Raw genomic sequence first — 22175 nt, forward strand, 5'->3', positions numbered from 1 at the left:
ATACTGTTGCTCCATGCAGCTGATCCAACAAATCATCTATTCTTGGCAACGGGTATTTGTTCTTGATGGTCAGCTTGTTTAATTGCCTGTAATCTATACATAACCGAGAGCTGCCATCTTTCTTTTTCACCAAGAGTACCGGAGCTCCCCATGGTGATACGCTCGGTCTAATGAATTTCTTCTCCATAAGCTCTTCAATTTGCTTCTTGAGTTCAACCAACTCTGCAGGTGCCATTCGGTAAGGTTGAACAGATATAGGAGCTGCCGTTGTCACCAAATCAATGGTGAATTCGACTTCTCTAACAGGAGGCAATCCTGGTATCTCTTCTGGAAAAACGTCCAGAAATTCACTCACCACTGCTCGTTCCGTACTGCTCTCATTGGACGTCCGTGCTTCCGTCAACCCTCCTAACTCCTTGTCTTCATGTGTCATAATGAGAAAACAGCTTGCACCTTCCATTATATCCTCCCTTAACTGACCGAATGTAACTCCCACACATTCTTCATCATCTTCAGGAAACACTAATTCCTTCTTGCCACAATCTATAATAATATGGTTGGTAGCCAACCAATCCATTCCTAGAATTATTTCCAAGTCCTTCAAAGGTAAACAGATTAAGTTCACCTTATAACTATGCCCCTCAACCACAATAGGACATCTAATGCACACGGTAGATGTTCTAAGCTCTCCAGCCGCTGGTGTTGATACCACCAAGTCAAACTGCAGATCTCTCTCTACTATTCCCAGCTTTTCAACACACGCCTTCGAGATGAAGGAGTGCGTTGCCCCAGAGTCAAACAGCACACAACAAGGCACTCCAAACAGCAAGCATTCACCAGTTATAAGATTACCTGCGTTCTCTGCTTCCGCTCCAGTGATAGCGTACACTCTCCCCACTGCTTGTGCACGTCCACCCCGTGGCTGATTTCTGCCAGTGTTTGGTGGTCTCATCACTGCTCTTCCACTCATGTTACACTCGTTCTCCACGTGCCCATTTCGTCCACATCTGTTACAGTGCTTTCCTCCTACCAGTTGAGGGCAGGATGAACGGTAATGCGGCCCTCCACAGTGAAAGCAAGTTACACTGCCTTGTCCAGCTTGTCCTACAGGAACCAGTGCTTGAGAACCACTTGTATTGGCTGATTGATTTGGACGAGCGTAAGGTAGTCTCCTCTGAACAGAACTTCCCCTGGACACAATTGGTCCCCTACTAACTTGCGGTTGTTTCTTCTGTCGTTCAACCTCTGCCATATTTTTCTCCAATACCTTAGCTCGCTCAACCATACTGGGAAAAGACCGGATACATAAGCTGGATATCAACACCTTCAAATCACTCCTCAATCCGTTCTCAAACTTCCTACACTGCCATTCTTCATTGGCTGCCATCGTATAGAACCGAACAAGGTGCTTGAACTTGTTGGTATACTCTGAAACTGTCATCCCACCTTGAACTAGTTGTAAAAACTCCACTTCCTTCGCAAACCGTACGCTGTCAGGAAAGTACTCCTCGTAAAATTTACCACGAAATACTTCCCAAGTGACAGGACGTTGAGCTTCTATCAGAATAGCTCTTGTGCTCGCCCACCAGTGGCTTGCTTCCCCAGTCAGTAAATATTCTGTGTAAGCCAACCTATTCTCGTCCGGACACCTCTTTGCATTGAAAATTCTCTCCATGTCTCCTAGCCACTGATCCGCCTCATCAGGGAGGCCCTTTCCATTGAATTTAGCTGGATGATGCTGGAGGAAACTCTCCAAACTCCATTCAGCGTTTGGTTGAGCAGCGTGTGGAGTGGCGTTTGAAGAGGATGCTCCAGGCGTACCTCTAGTGGCAGCAAGGATGTCCATCAATTGTCTCTGTGTGTTTTCAGCAGTAACACGTGAGGCTTCTAAACCCTGCATGGCTGCCTGATTCTGCTGCATCAGGGTGGTGTTCTGTTCCATAAGGGTGGTATTTTGTCGTTGGAGTCTCTCAATAACGTCCTCCAACAATCTAGAGCGGTTGGAAGTATCAGGTTCATTCGGTTGAGGAGGGGGAGGCAATCTAGGTGCCATTAGTTCTCTGGATACAGAGAAAACGAGCGTTAGTTATGTCCAAGAGTTAAATAATAATAACTCATTAAACATATAATAAGCACACAGCAAAACACAGTGCACTCATAACCCTACAGTGTCCTTAAGAGAACAAAACTGCTCTGATACCACTAATGTAACATCCCAAAATAATGATAATTACCATTAACCAGGACTGATCACATTTACAGAGATAAACAGTGCAGTCTTAAGAATATTACAGTAGCTCAGAATTTTAAAACTTAACATACAGCACGTACAGTAAAATCTGCAGTGTTCAGAATTCATAAAAAAATAAACAGAAACCAGTTCTGATTATCCATTCTGTAGAATTTAAATACAGAATATCAAAATACAGACCAGCACTTGACAGAATTCCAAATTTTCAGATAAATACAAAACAGATCTGCAGAACTATATATATATACAACTGCCAAAAATACTGCACAACACACTAGACTAAAACTGCTACGGAATCGCGCCTCTACTGTTCAGCTTTTACTTCAACTTCAACCAGGTTTGCATCTTCCAAATTTTCTTCTTCCAGTAATACTTCAAGAGATGCATCACCCTCTGCTCACATCCACAACGGATGATCATTGCATTTTGACAAGACGGATTATACATGGACAGTAAACAGCACCAGGAAAATTGCAAGGGTAAGCTTATATTGTTTAATTAATACAACATACATACAGTTCACAATTTAATTCACAGATACATCAAACAACTTAATCATAAAATTTAACATATAAATCTATATAAAACAGACTGTACTGAACTGTATGAACCATGTAGTTACAGGCGTCCTTGCACCCAAGTGGTGTGGTAGCCGGGATATACCTAATCAGCTTCCACATGCGGTTAATCCTTCGCCCCTGCTAAGTGAGGGATACGAATGACCTCCACTTGAGGTTAATCATTCGCCCCTGCTAAGTGAGGGATACGAATGACCTCCTGCCATTCCCACGCATGACTACCCCCTTCTACGTGAAGATGAGCATCACGGAATATCAGGATGGACCAAGCCATCAGTAACTTGTCCATGTTCATACTTTACAAATTTAGCATTTAATACAACTGAGAAGCTCCTCCATGGAACGCTCATTCAAGTTCAAAATCATATAATCATATCATGTCGTGTTCAACCATCATATCCTTTCATAATTATAATATCTCCATTCTGTATTTCACTCTCTTAATATTAACGTCATGCATTCTTTAATCAAATAAAATGAACTTATCACAGAACCTTTGATTTCACGTTTCTGGACAAAAGAAACGAGTCATTTATTCACTTAATATGCTTCAACTCTTGATAATTTGAAAATACTGATCTTTAGAAGAGATGAATAATACATTGAAAGATTTTAAGTGTAAAGAATCTAGATAGAACCCAAGGAATAAAACCAGTGATAAGTGTTTAGATACACCAGCAATATAATTGATTTCAGAAGAACAGCACTGGCAGTCCAAGTACGAACGTAATTTAACAATTTGGACGAACGCCAGTTATGTTCGCTCAAAATTCAATAATAGGGACGAGCGTTCAGTTTAGAAACCGAACCCCGCTTTGGAACGAACGCTAAGTCAATGACCGAGCACAATCAGAACGAACGTTGGTATAAACCGAACGTTGGGTAGGACGAACGTTTAGGTATATGACCGAACACCAGTTATGAACGAACGTTCAATATAGAAACGAACGCTCTGTAGACGAACGTTCAACAGAAGGTCGAACTTCATTTAGGACGAACGTTATTAAGGACGGACGCTCTACTTAAGGCCGAACGTCACTCATTTATAAAGTTTTAAATATTTAAATATTACTGAGCTAGACGAACGCTCAGATCATCAACTAGGGACGCTCATTCTCGGGCAGAATTCTTTCCAAATGAAAGAATTCTAGTCTAAGTAAGCTTAACTGAAAACCGAACGGTTTAAGACCGTACAGGGACGAACGTCCTTTATCAGTACAGAGACCAGATTTCTCAACTCTTAACAGAATTTTCCAGATTTCGATTTTTATGAACTTGACAACTTTCCTTTCAGATTTAATACATCAAATCATACAGATTTCAACATTTAGATCATTCCAAATATACAATCACCATACTCCATTTATACAGAATCAAATCAATATACATTTAAATCAAAAATCAGCAACAACATATATAATACAATTAAGCAGTGTTCATTCATGACAGATTCAATCGATCTAATCATTCCAACTCTATAACATTCACACATCTTTCATGCGTATCCAAAACAACATGCAAATGAACCAGAATTTATATCTCATATCAGTAAACGTTCATAAGGCTCAAATATCAGATTTCATATACATGCAACTCAGATTATAAAATCAAGCAGTATGAATTAAACATATAAGCTTCCCTTACCCGGATTGAAGTTCCAACTTGTCCTAGATGAAAATGGCTTTATCCAACTATGCTTCTATTATATTCTTGATTCTTCCAAAACAAATCTAATCAAAAATTGCAGAACTCTGAGACTACATACTTGCATGCACTAAAACTCTATTCTTCCAGAAACCTAAGAACGAAATACAGTAAGAAGGCTTACCAGATTGGATTCAGTTTCTGTTTGGTCCAAAATGGAGATCACAGCAGTACTAACATTCCTATGGTGCTGCAATTGTGATCAGAGAGGAAACGTGAGTTTTCTGATAGAGAGAAGTTAAGGATTCTTAGAGAGAAATTTGGAGAAAATGAAGAGTTTGGTTTTCTGAGGAAGAAGATGAATGAGTGTGCAGGTGAAAGGGTTCTCAGAAAACTTTGGTTTTGTTAAAGTAACGTTTGCTTGAACAAACATGTCCAAGACTGACACCTGCATACTAAATTCTGATTTGTAAGTTTCTAACGTGACAAGTGGCAGGTGTGCATGTAAGGAGTGGTGCGTTTTTAATGTTGCAGAGAATGATGGTGGTTCAGTTTTCTGTGCATTGCAGAGGTGAAAATCAGAGTTGAAAGTGGGTTTTTAATTACCCGCAACAGTGACGTGGTGTGTGTGTTAGTGGTGTGATGTCAGGATTAAATTTGCTAATTATCCAGGGTCTCACAATAGTTCTTGCAATAAAAGAGAACAAAACACGTGAACGTAAGCCCTTTCATTTGTTCTTTCTTTCTTTCACACAGAAGAAATTTGAAATTTAATAGTATAAAATTAAAACCTAAACTTAATATAAAATTTTTGGAAAGTTAGTTAGGAGAACACAGAAGTTTTAATATCCAAAATGCAAGTGTAACAGAAACTTAATTAGGCCAGGTGGTGGAACAACCAATGTCTCTTAAAAAGTCAAAAACATAATAAATAAACAACACAGAGACAAAGATATTCAACGTAAAAAAAAAAAAAAAAAACTAGCCCAAAAACAACAATATAAAAATTATTCATACAATTTTTCTAATTTTCTTTTTATTGTGAGAATGTGTTGAAATAACGTCACAATAAAAAAATCATTATTGTATATTAATAATATACATATATGATAAGATTAACATAATATCGAAAAATAATTGTACCTTTTGAACATGTTATCTAAGATTGTTGAAAAATATACATAAAAGAAGTCACTTTTTAAATATATTTTAGTACTAGGATAAGATAAAAATAACTGAAAATAAAAATATCTTTTTTAAAGAATTTAATGACACCCAGAGAAGAATAAATACAGAAGGAAGCGAAGAAGAGGAGGTTGTCTCTCATTACCGACTTCAATTTCTCTCTTCTTTGACTCTTTTCGGAGTGCAGAGTGCAGAGTTTGTGAGAGAGATGGGTTTGAATTGTGGCGGCGTTGTGGTGAGGTTTGGTTTGTGGGTGGCAGCGCTGTCCATTGCCGGCTACATAGTGGGTCCTCCTCTCTACTGGCACCTCGTCGAACTCCTCAACCATTCTTCTTCTTCTTGCACTCCCTGCGTCTGTGATTGTTCTTCCCAACCCATCATTTCCATTCCCCAATGTATATATACTTTCCCTCTAGTTCAATTCCACCCCTTTTACCTTTTTCCTTTTCTGCCTTCAACATCTTACCAATTTCTTCTTTCTTCAAAATAACTTCTTTCATCACTCATGTGCTTCCAATTTAGATCTTCTTCTTCTTCTTTTTTCTTTGTTTCGTTATTACTGCTACTTCTGGATTGAAATGTGTTCTGGGTCTCTCAAGTTGCATCAAGTAATCATACGGGGACTTATGAAGTGGCATAAACAATATTCAATAGGCTTGCCCTAGCTTAATTAGGCTGTAACTTTCCTTAATTAAATATTAGTCTCTTGTATAATGATACTGTGAAAGTAATTATTTTTAATTAATTACCAGGGTCCCCTTTTGCTTGGTTACATGTGGTTGTCACATAGCATTCACCATGAAACTCGCAATAAAACAAGAGTATCATGGCTTAGCCTATTTGTATTCTAAATTAAGAGAAATACTAACCTAAGCCCAATAGCCTTGAAACATTTCTACAGCTTTTGCTTGCTTATCTTTAATAAATCTGTAGATTATTTATTTCTGTATGTGCTGTCAAAGCAATAGTGGTTCCAATTGAGACTGTTGTTTCATTATGATTGTTGTTGCGTTCTCTTGATTGCACACCAAGTCAATCATGTGCTTATTCCAGTTTCTTTATCTGTATTTATGCAGGGCTTAGCAACTCTTCATTTGAAGGTTGGTTTCCTGAATGAATTCCTGTGAAATATCTCAGCTGATGTACTCTGCATGAGTAAACCTTTCTTTATTATCGTGACCTCTCTATGACTGAATCTGAAGCATATTTGTGTGATGACAAGAGCCGAAGTTACATAGTTACTCTCACTCATTTAATAAGCTAACTCGTTTCTTTTTAGGTTGGGCGAACTATCAGGATCTGAAATCTCATGTGCCTTTTTGTGTGTTTTCCTTTTATAAAATTTGATTTATTTCTTTTGCCAAATTTTCTTGTGTTTGAAAAATCTGTTATGCAAAGATTTTGTGGTATATAATATAGAGTTCTGATTTATTTCAACCTAGTATTCTACAGTGCTAAACAAAATTTCGGGGTACTCGGCTAGTGTTGCAAACCATTTTCTCTGAAGCATATAATATGTTGTGTTCAAATGAAAGAACAAACTTGTTTGAGTGACATGGTATTCATGGTTTGGTGTGATGTATCATTTTCATCACTAATAGGAAATGGTCATGAAGTTAACATGAGGGAATTGTTATAGATGAACTTATTCATAAGTTAATTTATAGTTCATGAAAAAACTTTCTTCTTCTTTCCTATGAGTATTTTTATACAAATTTAATCAAACAAACTCTCGTATTTGATATTTGTCTGCATGAAGAAGAGGACAGAATTTTTATTTTGCCTGCAGCTGTGTCATCAGAGCATGCTGTTTCTATGCCTGTTTTTCATGTCCAATTGCTGTTTCTTCCCTCGATTAATTGAATTGTCATTTAGATTGTGCAAAGCACGATCCAAAGGTGGATGGAGACACCGAAAACAATGTTGCAGAGCTACTGTCAGAAGAACTAAATCTCCGGGAAACTGAAGCTTTGAAAAATCAGCGTCGTGCTGACATGGGTCTGCTGGAATCTAAGAAGATTGCATCTCAGTATCAAAAAGAAGCAGACAAGTGTAATTCAGGAATGGAGACATGTGAGGAAGCCAGGGAGAAGGCTGAGATGGCCTTAGTGGCTCAGAAGAAGCTCTCTGCATTATGGGAACTGAGAGCTCGTCACAAAGGATGGCAAGAAGGGCTTGCCAAATCTAATTCTCGCTCTAAAGGGAAACTGCACTCTGCTTAGACTGCTGTGGCCTACATACTACTTTCTAATGGAAGTTATATATAGTTGGGGTAGTAGCCAATCATCATAGGTCCCGTATAATTCTGGTATATCCTTTAAGAGTCAAAACTGTAAAATCCTAATACAAATGTTGCTGTATTTCTAACCTCCATTTTTGGTACTTACTATATATTTAAGACAGTTGAAAGATGAGAAGTGTTAGGTTTTTTGTGAAAAACTTCTTACATAACAAAATTGTGTGACTACTTGTTTCTGAAAGTTCTGGTTTGAAATCAATTCTGACTGTAGCTTATTCTGGAAATATGGCATTGAACTACAGAGATACCATTTTTGTTTGCCTGAGGTGTGCATTAAACCTAACTGAATGTAGGCGACCTAATTGTTTATGCACTGAGGAAGGATTAGTTATTAATAGAAGGATTTATGCAGACATATTTAGATAAATTTCTTCATACATATTAAAGTTAGTTTTACAATAAGGTAAAATTGATTTATACATAAATTAGTTTATAGAAATTATTCTGTATTAGCTTTCTTAGAAAATGATTTTTGAAGTGTACATAAATTCGTTCTAGCTTGTAGAAAAAACTTATTTTATTTGTGTCTAATTCTTTTAGAAAACAAGTCCTGTATTATAATGCATTGAACCAAAGTTTGTTTGTTCCACGGTCGGATTATGTAGATTTGTCATTAAGACGGAGAGAGTATGAAAGGGCAGACTTGTTATATGGCTTATGTGGAATTTGTCAATAAGCAATTATATTATTGCCTTTTTTTGTCAAAAATAAATTTACACAAACATGGACTTAAGTCTATCGAGAGAGATAAGAATATCACCAATCATTTTATCAAAGTTGCCAAAAAATAATGTTGAGCTTCAGGGGAATTTGGGGGAATATCTCAAATCAATAGATCAAGAACTATGCACTTTATGTCACGTGTCCATGCAAACCTTAGTTTTAACGAGCTTCGTCATACTTTTACTTCAGATTTAAAAAGATAAAAAGATATATGACAGTGGTATGAAAGAGTAGCATAATCTTGCATTTAAACTCTTGGATAAAAAGATATCATTATCTGCACGTGTGTGCATAGATTAAGTAGAATCTCAAGTGGAAATAAAAATTTAGCCTTGAGTTCACTTAGACTTTTGAAGGGCAGTGATGGAACTGCCATCGCCGGTGATGGAATCATACCTGCGAAACAGGTGAGCCACAAGCAAGGCCGCAGTGAGGGCGACAACGTCCTTGCCGGCGCATTGTTTATTGGACAGAGTGGGTGACCCACTTTGAGGCCCATTGGACCAGTACAAGTAGTCCAGCAACTGGGCCCCTTTTTCCTTCGTGAACCGGTCCGGCTTAAAGAGGTTCGGTTCGTCGAAGATGAGAGAGTCTCTCATGACGAGCTTCTGGAAGCCGCATAACAACTCCCCCTTCTTCACGTCGTAAACGGAGTCGTGAGAAGTCAAACGGAAGTCCTTTCGAGCGCGACCGAACTGCAGCGGAACCGGAGGGTTCATACGCAGCGTTTCGTAGACCACCGATTGGACGAGAGGCATCTCTTTGACGGAGTCAAAGGTCAGCGTTGAGCCGCCGTTTTCCCTGGCTTCCTTCTTCAGCTTCTCCTGCAACGCGGAGTCTTTCGCTACGGCATCAATCAAAGATGGGAGGAAAATGGTGAAGCCCCCGAAGGAATTGAACCCTAGAACGAAGAGTAGGTTGTGGATTGCCTCTTCTTGGGTCAACCCGAACCCGATTTCGCCTCTGTTTATGGTATCCTTCCCTGTTACGTTATTTGCATCACCCATTCAGCAATTTCATCAGTGCATGAACATTAAAAGTACGGCGGCAAACATTAAAATAAAAGTAGGATACGGTACGAGGATGACCTTGTTGCTTGACAAAGTTATAGATGTTGTTGTAGTCTCCACTAACGAGAAAGGAAGGGTAAGCGAAGGAATGGAGGAAGATTTCTTCAAGAGGTTGGAGTATGCCGATGCTGGTAATGGGGAGGAGCTGAAGGGCAAGCCATCGATTAAGCATGGCATGGCCTGACTCTGCGATTTTGGGGTCACGAGAAGTGTCTGCACCTGCCAGAACTTTGCAGAGGAAAGTGAAGAGAAATTGTTGCAGAGGGAACAAATAGGACGCAGATGAAGATTTTGAGACTGTTGATTCGATGTTGTCCCAGAATACGTCTAGGTTGGACACTAGTTCTGATGCCCATATTCCCGAGCTTCGTTTTAGGATATCTATTATGTAGCCCTTCACCTGCATACACAAAAACCATGGATGACAACTGCAATCCCTTCTTACACAAAGAGCTCTGATGTTTATTCTTCTGGGGACTCATTTACTATACTCTAAGCTTCTAAACTTCTTTCAAATTCAATCTTCTTCTTTCCCTCGTATTTCAATTATTCTGCTTTTTGTGTTTAAAATAGTTAACATCAAATATTGTAACGGTATTAGATAGTCAAGAACACCTTTTTTTTTCTTTTTTGTCTGTCTCTTATTTTGTCCTGCGTCTCTCTCGATCAAAACTTGATTGGAATCATTCTTAAATCTTCGTGTTTACCAAACTCTATCAAGAAGATTAAATGAAGATCAGTTCTTAAGGTCGCAATCGGATCTGAAATGGGTAACGAAAAACCAATTAATTAATTCCCTTAAACAGGACAGTGATTTTAATAATAAATAAGTGAGTTCCAAAAAGTCCCACCTCAATTGCAAATCACAGTAGAAATCATTGCTTAAAAAATTGACAGAAAAATACGGTTTTATAATAGAATTGGCTTTGACATAGATTTAAACGTCGGTGGGACAAAGCCAAAACTACGAATGACATAAGTTTGTAATTGTGCAAAATTTCTTTTTAATAATATCATATTTTCTTTATTATGATTCTTTATTTTTTTTATTAAAAAAGTTTGAAATAATAAGAAAATAGATACGAATATACCTATTATTCTGATAATAAAATGAGATAAAAATATTATACTCACCAAATACTAACATAGAGATGAGGATGAAGATAGATTTTTTTAAAAAATAGATATGAAATAATGAAATATGTGGTAGCTAAAACAAATACCGCCCAAAACATTTACAATAATAATTTTTCTTTAAAAGTCATCATTATAAAAATGTTCAATAAATATATTAAAAGAGTTTATTTTAAGAATTTATAACTTATAAAAGTTAACTTTTAATTCTAGTTTATTCAATTTTTTTCTAATATTCTCCTTTATATATATATATATATATATATATATATATATATATATATATATATATATATATATATATATATATATATATATATATATATATGGGTTTGCTAACGCGCGTACGCCTGTTTTTCAGTTGGTACATTTTAGCAATGTGTACCGGATTTTAGTAGACAAAAATATTCTTATATACCATGGATTCTAAGTTCTAAGGTTAAGGGTATTTCAATAATTTTCATTCTCAAAACTAAAGAAAAAAAAAAAAGAAACCCCAGAACCCTTAGTCACCTCTCTCGTTCCTCTCAACTCTCTCTCTTTCATCTTTCTCACTCCAATCTTTCTCTGTCATCCCTACTCCCAATTGAAAAAAATCAGAAACACTTGCCGTTAAATAATCTTACAAAAAAATGATTTTATAATGAGTTTTGATCTTATAATTTTTGTCTTATCTAATTTTATCTAATTTTCACAAGCATAAAGGAATTGGTAATTGACCTGGAAAAAATCAGAAATACTTGTTGTTAAACAATTTCTTACAAAAAAATGATTTTATAATGAGTTTTTATTTTATAATATTTGTCTTATCTAATTTTATCTAATTTTCACAAGCATAATGACATCCAAAAGAATCGGTAATTGGCCTAGGGTTTTTTTAGAGATGATGATTCAATATATGCAGATGATGAAATTAGAGAAATTAGTGAAGATGGTGAAATTGAAGAGATCTTGAATGAACCTTTGCGTCAAGGTGAATATGTCAATGACTCAACTCTTTAGAAAGACAAATTGTTTAAAGACAAGTGCTTCTGATTTTTTCAATTAGGGCTGCAGTAGGGATGACAGAGAAAAGGTTGGAGTGAGAGAGATGAAACAGAAAGGATTGAGAGGAATAACAGAGGTGAGTAAGGGTTTCGGGGGTTTCTTTTTTTTTTTTTTTTAAGTTTTGAAAATGAAAATTATTAAAATACCCTTAACCTTAAAACTTGAATCCATGATATATAAGGGTATTTTTTGTCTACTAAAATCCGGTACACATTGCTAAAATGTACCAACTGAAAAACAGGCGTACGCGCGTTAGCAAACCCCATATATATATATATATATATATATATATATATATATATATATATATATATATATATATATATATATATATATATATATATATATATATATATATATATATATATATATATATATATATACACACTGTTATTTTTAACTTTTTTTTCATCAATTATTACAAATTTCAATTTTTGAGAGATAATTAATCATTACAGTATCTTCTATATTTGATAGGTTGGCTTTTAATTTACCATAAAAAGATTTAATAGTACAAGTACATAAAAATTTAATTTTAATCAAACATCATTTAGCACATTATATATAACATTTTCCTTTTTTTTCTTTACTTTAATGTTTGTCAATCTATTTTTATCATCATATCCAATCCGTCAAACTAACATTAAAAATAGAATAAAAGAATTTTATCTACAAACTTGTTTTTCATTTAAAAATTAAAAATTAAAATTATTTACTTTAAATTAACTTTCTTTATATTTTTTATTTAAATAATTAATATTTATAAATTAATTTAAATTATTAATTATGATAAATTAAATTAATTATTTCAATTATTTACATAAAAATATTAATTAATTACTTAAGAACTTAAAAATATTTATACAACTATACGTAGCTTTAAAATAATATATATATATAAATTAAAAATTAAAAAAATAATTGCGTATCAAGATTTTTCTATGCGTTTTTAAAGCAGTTTGTCCTCCTTCCTTTTTGGCGGGCCATGTATGAGTGGAGTAACCAGTTTTCTCACGTTTCCCACCAACACAAATCAAAATAACAAATTTTGCATCTTTGCACACCACATAATAATGATCCTGTTAGCCATTTCATGGTACACTGTACTATTTAAACGGTCCAGTCCAGTACAAACTACGACGTCTCATTACCCAGACCTTACCAACACATCTTTGTTTTCTTCCTACCACACTTATTTTCTTTTCATCTCAATTTCTTTCCATGCATAAATAAAACAAATAATACAAAAGCCTTTGGCCTACGAAAAAACGTTATTAATATTAGGCTTAATTGATTGTTTTGTTCCAGTTTTATTAAAGTATGTCAATTTCGTACATCTTTTTAAAAAAATTATAATTTTATTCACGTGATTTAAAAATGTCAATTACATTACCTCAATTAAATCTTTCTGTTAAATAGACACAAACACTGTTAATTTTTTTTTCTCTCTCATGTTATTTTGAATAGAGTAACTTTTTGTCAACACATCCTCTAATCATGTGCATCAAGAGTTGAAGAAAGAAGGTTTGATCATTTAATTATTAAAAAGTTGGAGAGAAAAGGTTTTTTCGGTCAACATTTACAAAAATTGAAACAAAATATTAATAAATAATAATATTTGATGTTTTGAAAGTTGTGTACGAAACTACTCATATTATCTTTATTATATTATTAAAATGATTAAAAAATCATTTTTATTCATATTTTTCTAATAATTATTTAATAGATTAAATATATTTTTTTAATTTTTTTAAAAATTATATTTAATTTTTAAATCAAATTATATATTATTTGAACCTTATATTTTATTATAGGAATATGAAATACCTTGTGAATAGATAAATGTGACGTTTGTTACGAAAAGATATTTTATATAATTTTTATAAAATACAAAAGGGTAAAAAATAACATAATTTAACTAAGCTGGAAATTTACTTTTTAAAATAATTTGAGAATAAAAATTATATTAATTTTAATAAATACAATTTCTAAAAGCTTGTATTTACAAATTTTGAGGTTAAAAATAATTTTTTTATACAATTCTTTGCTTTTTAAATGGTTGTATTTAAAAAATTTGAGATTAAAAATAGCTTTCATGGACGGTATTTATTTTACAATATCCAAAATATATTTTGTAACCTATTTTACTTTATAATAAAATATATTTTGTTTACTAAAATTTTAACATATATATTACTTTATGTTAAAATGTAAAAAAAAGTCATTAAAATATTATTAATATATTAAATTAAAAATATTATTAATATATTTAAATATATCTTTTGAAAAATCTCTATATCAAAGCAAGGTAAAATTAAACAAAATACTAGGATTTTTATAAATTTTAATATATCTAAATTTTTTATATTTTATTTTTTTTATACATATTTGTTATCAAATTTAATAATAAAGTATAGGGTTAAATATGTTTTTAATCCTTAACTTTTAGTGAAAATTGGAATTAGTCTCTCTTCAAAATTTTGGACTAATTTAGTCCTCAAACTTTACAAATGTGTAAATTTAGTCCTTTTAATCAAATTTTGTTAACTTTATTTGATGTTTCAAACGTATTTCTCAGTTAACATTGAAGCAAAAATGTGTCAAATGGTATAAACAACCTAAATGCTATCATGAAACGCACTTAAAACATCAAATAAATTTAATAAAATTTAGTTCAAAAGACTAAATTCACACATTTTAAAGTTTAGGGATTAAATTAGACCAAAGTTTTGAAGAGGAACTAATTCCAAATTTCACTAAAAATTAAGGAATAAAAATATATTTAATCCTAAAGTATATAAAATTATAATTTATTATAAAAATAATTATTAATATAATTGATTGTTTGACGAATCAAAGAATAACTAACGTGAATATAATCCAACGACAAAACAACATTGATAGCACTGAGAAAGACTTCACATAAGAGCAGGAGAGATAAAAGTTAACGCCTTAACAGAAGGGACTTGAGATAAATTTTAATTTTACTATTGATAAAATTGACATACTCCAACCAAACTGGACAAACCAAAGCAATTAAGCCTTAATATTATGATTATCATTCTAAAACAGATAATTCAACAGTTTCCTTTTGTTATAATTTCTTGGCAGTGAAAAGCAGTATTTCCCTAACACAAAAAATCTAACTGAAACTTCAATTTATTGGGCTAAATTGCGCAAATTAACAATTCAGAATCAAAAATTGAATGAGTAGGTGAAGAAGAAGAAGAGTACCTTGGAATGTTGAGGTTCGGAGGGGTCCTGGTAGACGCCGACCCTCATATTTCCGGTGAAGCTGACGTCGGGAACAAAGTCTCCGACGAGAACGTCCTTCTTGTCGACGAGGTCGAAATCGAAGAGGTGGGAGAAGGATTTGACATCGAGAACTGCGATGACGTTGGGATTAACATTGACGAAGAAGGGGAAGGAGGGAGGAACATTGGTGCGGAACACCGTGCTCTTGTACTTCTCCATTCGGTTCTTGAAGAAGCTCTCCGGCTTCTGGAACCAGAAGTAGTCGAGTCGGTCCGATAAGGGGCCCAGCAACGGGAACCCGTAGCTTCCCGGAATCTGGCGGATCGGAAGATCTGCAGCGATCGCTGCCGTTACCAGAGATGGAGGTGATAATGACATGGTGAAGGGAAGGCAGTGGTGATAATTTTGCTTTGATGTAATAATGAGCAGAAATGAAGAGTTAAAGATATTTATTATTGTTATTATGAGATATTTATGATTATTATTGGTTTGTTTTTGTTTTCTCATGGGAGTGCCAACATGTTGTGATAAGGGTGTCTCCGCCTTTACGTCTGTTCAGTGACGTGTCCTGTCTCTACCTATAAGCCACGTTAAATGTGTTCACAAAAAGCACACCCTAACAATACACGATGATATTTTTCCTTCTCAAAACACGTGCACGTTTTTTATTATAATAATTAAATCGTATAGTATGTGTGGTTTTATTTTTATTATAATAAAAATAATAATAAATTAATATAAATATATTTTACCATAAAAGTAAGCTTTATTTATTTTATAGTAATTTTAATTATAAATAATTATTTTAATTTAAAAAATATCAGATAAAAAATATTATTAAATTTATAAAACAGAGTCATTGAACAGACAAGCTTGATAAGTTAATTATTTTAATTTTAAAATAATTGTTTATTAAAAGATAACACTGAAAAACAAAATGTGAACATCAAACTATAACTCCTTTATATAAAGACGTAGATTTTAATCTTCAGATAGAAAAAGTAGAAGTGAAAAGTGAAAAAATAAATAAAAGTTAAATAGAAAAAAATTATTGAGAAATAAATTAATTGATTTATCTTTATTATTGACTATCCGTAATTTTATTCATTACTATTAATTTAATGCTCTATTTTCCTCAAAGCTTCTCTTCCTACATCTTTTTACTTCTTTTTTGTCATTCTTTGATTTTCTGAAACCGATTTTTGTGTTTTTGAGAGATAGACTTGACTGAAGGTGGAGTACAATCATTTTGAAGTTATGATAATTTGATTTGGATTAAATTCTAAACTAACAAAAAATTAAAGAGGAAAAAAAAGTAGATGTGAAAAAATGAGAAAAAAAATGAACAGAAAATTTCTTTTTATTCAAGAAAAAAAAATGCATTTAGTTTAATGACTATGAATGGTGACGGAGTGACAAAAGCTTTATTATCTCATATTTATTTTCAAATAAAAACATTCATCCAAATATCTATATCCGTATTCAACATGTATAACATTTTTTTCAATCTTCATCCCAACCATTCATGTATGAGTTCGTTTCTTTTACTGTTTCAATTAAGTAATTTAAAAAAAATAAGAACATATAAGTAAAGAAAATACGATATTATCAAATATTTAATATAAAAATACGTTTTTTTAATATTAAATATTTAGAAAAAAATTATAATTATATATATAAGAACCAAAATATTTATTAAATTTACAAAATTTAATCAAACAAAATTCATAAAATTAAAAAATAATTTTTAGAAATCATAAAAGAAATAAAAGTTTAAAAATATTTTAAATGTTTTTTTACTTATTTTCTATAAGTTATATGAAATGTCTGATTTTATATACTAATAAAAATTATACTTTCAAAGAAATTACACAAAAAAAATACATTAAACTAATAATAACTAAAATTTAGCATATATTTTACATATTTTGAATATGTTTTACAAAAAAAATATGTTTTACTTCATATTTTAGCTATACTTTTATTTTCGTACAAAAAAATTAAAAGCAATTTTTTTAGAATGAACTTTAATTAACTACGAATAATTTTTAAAATGTTTAAAAAAACAATATATACTATGAATTAAAATTCCAACTTAAAGAGAGACTACATACTACTCTCAATCTAGTCACTCTCAATTAAAAACATTCCACACTCTTTTCTCTCCTTAACATACATTTCACGGCAACAATCCAAAAGTTCATTCAATCATCTCAAAATTAAATTTAATTAAATGCATTAATATTTTGGAAAATACCAATTTAGTATCTCTATAAAGTGAAGTACTTAGAGTTCGTCAAAGAATAATTTGATTATTTTTCCTTCTTGATTTATTTTAATTTCTTCTTTTAGAAGTTAATTCAAATTCACCAATATTTTATCATCGTTTCAAATCCAAAACCTACTATTTACAATCTAATATCCTAAAAACGTTATATAATTTATAGGTAACGAGTTATTGCCTATGAACAAAAAATATGAGCACTTTCTGCAAACAAATTAAAGTATCAGAGCAAGCAAACAAACTGGAACTGCACATAAACTAGTCAACATATTTCCTTTCTCCTGAAGTGAAGCTATAGTTGAATGAAGCAGTATCTAAATTGTTCTGGTGGTAGTGGCACCATCATCAAGTAGGCATATACTAAGATCATCCAAGTTGGGGCAACTTTGGATGCTCAACCCCTTCTCATTAGCCAAATGTAATAGGCATATAAAACACAAATGTGGAGATATGTCACTAATAGTTGCAGCAGCATTACATTTACTTGGAAAGTTTGTCAATATATGCCTGAAAGATACCTTTTCTCTGTGACCCTTTAACAAAGCAATAAAGCAGTTAAAACTTATCACTCAACATCAAAGAACAGGAAAGAAAAGCAATTAATCATCCATGCACATAGAATAGTCAGGCAAAATCATTCAGCATTAACAATGAAAGACTAATGGAGAAGAAATTTGGCATAACAATGTATGAAAGAAACATCCACAAGCATTTTATTTAGTGAGAGAATCATACTGAAAGTTAACTAGACAAGGGAAATGCACTTTGAACCAGAGCCTTTTAACAAACGATAAACCCTTACCATACCTGAAACGGAAGTTGAATACATTCTTGAATATGGTCCCAAAGTGTTATTTTCAGAGCCTGCACATTGACTTGTTTGGATGTTTTGTCATACTGGACTTCGATTTTATTGATCTGTGTTATTTGGAAATAAAGAATCACGTGAATGCTGAGGTGCAATAATATTTGGAGAAATTGTATGTTGAAATTAAAATTAATGAACAGGAATACTAGATCTCATGATAGATATGATCCTTTCATCTGCATATATGAATTATGATACAATCATATATCAAGAGCAACAGTGTATAGTATTCAATAAAAACTGTGAACCCACTTGACGAGGCAGAGAAATAAGTGTGCTAGAGTCTTCCGTGTCATTATTTACATCAGTGACATCACCATCACAAACACTTCCATTATCCCAGGAAGGGAATGGTTCGTTATTATAGCATTGTTCTTCTAAGACATCTGCCAATACACTTGAGTTTTAGACGCAATCATATTAATAGATGAAAACGCTCTAAAATGTCTTCTGAATTGACAGCAAAGAATTAGCTGATGTATAGAAAATTATTGGGCTCACAACAGTATTTTACCTGGTACCTTTCTCGCTCTCCTCCTAATACACTGCAGAAAGAATGGCAAGCATTGGAGAAACAATAATTATTTCTATGGATACAGATATTTAAAACTATTTTCTATACGTTAATAAAAAATACCTTTACATGAGGCAAAAGAAATAAATTGATAAGATCCTCTGGTTCGTAGTGCCAGTCCTCTGGAAGTTTTGTAACGCAAGGTGATATATTTTCTGAGACCAGTAATGATTTCGGATTCTTGGGAGGAGAAAAAACATCAGGTATTTTTTCCTCCAGAAAACTAGTGAATTCTAAATCAACTTTGACCTCTCTCTTTGTCCTTGGCTGCCTGGTTTTCTGAATCATCAACTTATCCTCGGAAGTACAACGAACCTTTGACGTTGAGCCTAGAAATTGATCAGAATTGATTAACACACTGAACTCCCAAATACAGATACAACTAGTCATTACAATCTCTAACTGCCTCCTATACCATACCTTGAACTTTTTGATATTTCCAATGATCAGCGCCTGCCCATGAATTTTTCTTTGACCTAAAACCCAGACTCAAAAATAAATATCCATCAACATTGTCAAATATATCATCCATATTAGGTTCTTTTTCCTACAATGAGATATAAGGCCCATCAAACAGTTGATGTAACAACAAAAATTAATCTTTTAACATATCTGCCAAGACAGGCATTGGTGTTGTATGGCTGAAGCATTACAAAACCTCATGGTAACTTGGAAAACTAGGGTCTGCGTCACTAAAGCCCCATTCAGCAGCAAATGTTTGGCTATCGTGATCATAACTCCAAGATGAGCAGTTCTCATATCCTTTTTTTCCAATGGCAAGTTCACAATCAATAGCGGCATCAAACTCTTCAGCTGATTTCTCGCCAGAAGATTGAAAATCAAAAGGCCTTCCATTATTTTCATCAGATTGGTTTACTATTATCCTGAGAGTTGGAGAGATTGCATCCTTCGTATGCATATTCAATATCATCTGTTCAACACAATCTATACAAGAGTAAAGATAACTAAGTCTCCGATCTATGCAGAATATTCGCATTTGTTATGTTACACCAGTTTTGCTACTCCATTTAAAAGATCAATATACCTCTAGCGAAAGAAAGATCAATTGTATCTGAAATATCATGATCATTTTGACTAGTTATGCACTTCGGCGGCACTTCTAGTGAATCAAAGAGCACCCTACATTTACCATATACACCAAGATTATTCATCAAAAGGCCTTTGGCTCCACCTTCATCAAATTTTGCTGATGTATGGTGATAGAGTGGATCCACCGCAAATGCAACTGAACAAATACATTGTCAGCACAGTCTCTGTCCCACATGACAAACAAGTGACAAACAGAAAGAGATTTGAGATCACCGTCAAACTTCTTTACATTAAGAACCTCAAAAGATGATTCCAATGTTGACAAATGCGACAACTGCATGGACAAACACCGCTTGAAGTTAGCAAAATGCATGATCTCAATCCAATGATCTAGATTATTAACCTTTTTCTCAACTTCCTTCCTGCTTGCCTCTCCATTTTCAGTATTAACACTCCCTAAAGTAGCGCCTGAAGACCATGACACTGTGCATTAGAAACTATTAAAGAATAAAAAAGTTAACATACCGACAGTTATGTTTAGAGTGCATACCGCGGCCATTCGTGGTTCATACATTCTTAAGATACCAAACTTTCAAGTAGGATTAGATAACTCGTGATACAATTAAGGAAAAAAAATTCCCATGACCCCCATTTGCAAAGCAAAGGACAGCCTATATCGTTATAAAAGGGCAAAAAATGTTCAGAATAAATTGGCTTGATAAGAGGGTACTTATAGTAACCTTCCTGGGTATCTTGGCCTGCTCTATTCATTCCAGCCAGAACTTTATATGCATCCGAGTGCACCGAATCCACCCTCAAGGAATATATTCTGACTCCAGCTTCAAGAGTGCAGCTTGCCTGCCCAGGAAAAAAGGAGGAACGTAACATTGATGTATATAAGCATCCTGCTTCTAGTGCCACAGATGTCTCGTTAATGTAGATTTACACATGCAAGTCAAGGTGGATGTGCGAAAAAAAAAACTGAATTCAAAATGTTAGCTTATTGTGGAAAAATAATAACATCTTTGACAGTCTATTGAGATAAGTTTAAGAAAAATAATTATTTCTCTTTGAGAATGGGTTTCTCCAAATCAACTTTATAGAAATAATGTAATTAATAATCACATAAATGTACTAAAAGAGGCACAGTTCAGAAAATCAGAACCAACAAAACCAAACAAAAGAACAAACAAATCAGGTAGCAAGCAGAACATACTATTTGAAAATTAGTCTCCACGTGATTCCCTTCTTCAACCCTAATAATATCAGTGAGATGATCGATCAAATCCAACTCCCACGTGTTTTTCTGATTAATTTTCTGCCCAAAACAAAATAGACTTCCCCTCAGACCAAAACCAATAAAAAATAAGGAAAACAAATCAACAAAACGATTTTGACGATTACATTTTCGGAAGCGAGCTTTATGCAGTTGTGGAACAACTCGAGAATCTGGTGCTTGTTGAGACAGGAAGGAGACTTGGGAGGGTGCGAATGGAAGTTGACGGCAATGGAGTTGTGGCGGATGGCAGCGGCGCGGGCTGCACGAGCCTGGGCCCGTTCGAGCTGGTCGTCGTTGGAGCCCATGAAGAAGGCACTTGTCGGAGACTGCATACGAGCGGACATGGGAACCCTCTTTTTGTGGGCCATCGTTGGATTAGGGCTTAAGGTTTCCGCCATTGAAATATAGGATTCATGCAATTGTTTGGTACCAGAAAATAAACTATCTACTTTCCCTCCATTTTCTAAAATTTGAATTCAATTTTAATAGGATGCATACGGGTTAGGATATTTAAAATTTATATTCATTTTACCTATATTATAAAAAATAAAATAGTTATAGAAAAAGAAATTTTTATATTTTAAAAAAATAATGTCAATTAGATGTCAACAAACTTTATGTATCAAAATATTTTTTCTTTATTTATAAGTTGTTTAAACATTTATATGTAGGTTGGAAGTAATAATTATAGTTCCTAGACTTCAAACATTGCTTCTCACAATTTAATGGGAACAATAAGGAAGATGATGATACTTGGATGACCGATTTATATTGAAAATCGAGAGAGAAAGAGAAAAGGAACGAAAAGATAATAAATAAATGACTTAAAAATACATTTTAAAAATAATGTTGAAGATGATCATCTTTAACTATGAAGAAATAATACTCTTTTGCATATTAAGAAAATTTAGTTATATTAATTATTTATGTGCCT

The 22175-nt window shown here is 33.3% G+C and overlaps 3 protein-coding genes across 5 annotated transcripts; 1 reads left to right on the plus strand and 2 right to left on the minus strand.

Moving 5' to 3' along the window:
- Positions 1-5680: 5680 nt before the first annotated feature.
- Positions 5681-8081, plus strand: LOC124829335 (uncharacterized). Its single transcript, XM_047302812.2, has 3 exons — positions 5681-6053; positions 6735-6758; positions 7534-8081. Exons 1-3 carry the CDS (start codon positions 5867-5869, stop codon positions 7878-7880), a joined length of 558 nt encoding a protein of 185 aa, XP_047158768.1. The 5' UTR covers positions 5681-5866; the 3' UTR covers positions 7881-8081.
- Positions 8082-8903: 822 nt separating this feature from the next.
- HPL1 (hydroperoxide lyase 1) lies at positions 8904-15614 on the minus strand. The gene is made up of 3 exons (XM_047302814.2): positions 15166-15614; positions 9769-10150; positions 8904-9662 (listed from the first exon to the last, which is right to left on the minus strand). The coding sequence occupies exons 1-3, from the start codon at positions 15562-15564 to the stop codon at positions 9019-9021; spliced, it is 1425 nt and encodes a 474-aa protein (XP_047158770.1). The 5' UTR covers positions 15565-15614; the 3' UTR covers positions 8904-9018.
- A 2037-nt stretch (positions 15615-17651) lies between these two features.
- On the minus strand, positions 17652-21677 carry LOC124829337 (condensin complex subunit 2-like). 3 transcript variants are annotated; one of them, XM_047302817.2, is made up of 13 exons: positions 21367-21677; positions 21179-21280; positions 20703-20820; positions 20366-20430; positions 20236-20296; positions 19958-20158; positions 19571-19857; positions 19333-19459; positions 18976-19241; positions 18853-18883; positions 18591-18724; positions 18278-18388; positions 17652-18003 (listed from the first exon to the last, which is right to left on the minus strand). In XM_047302817.2, exons 1-13 carry the CDS (start codon positions 21637-21639, stop codon positions 17785-17787), a joined length of 1995 nt encoding a protein of 664 aa, XP_047158773.2. In that variant the 5' UTR covers positions 21640-21677; the 3' UTR covers positions 17652-17784. The 3 variants fall into 3 exon arrangements, with proteins under 3 accessions (XP_047158773.2, XP_047158772.2, XP_087948499.1); XM_047302816.2 differs by having other exon boundaries at positions 20236-20430; XM_088092373.1 differs by lacking the exon at positions 21179-21280 and having other exon boundaries at positions 20236-20430.
- Between the last annotated feature and the right edge of the window lie 498 nt (positions 21678-22175).

The sequence above is a fragment of the Vigna umbellata genome, chromosome 6 (assembly GCF_029865625.1).
Source record: "Vigna umbellata cultivar VRB3 chromosome 6, Vumbellata_1.0, whole genome shotgun sequence".
Lineage (NCBI taxonomy): Eukaryota > Viridiplantae > Streptophyta > Magnoliopsida > Fabales > Fabaceae > Vigna > Vigna umbellata.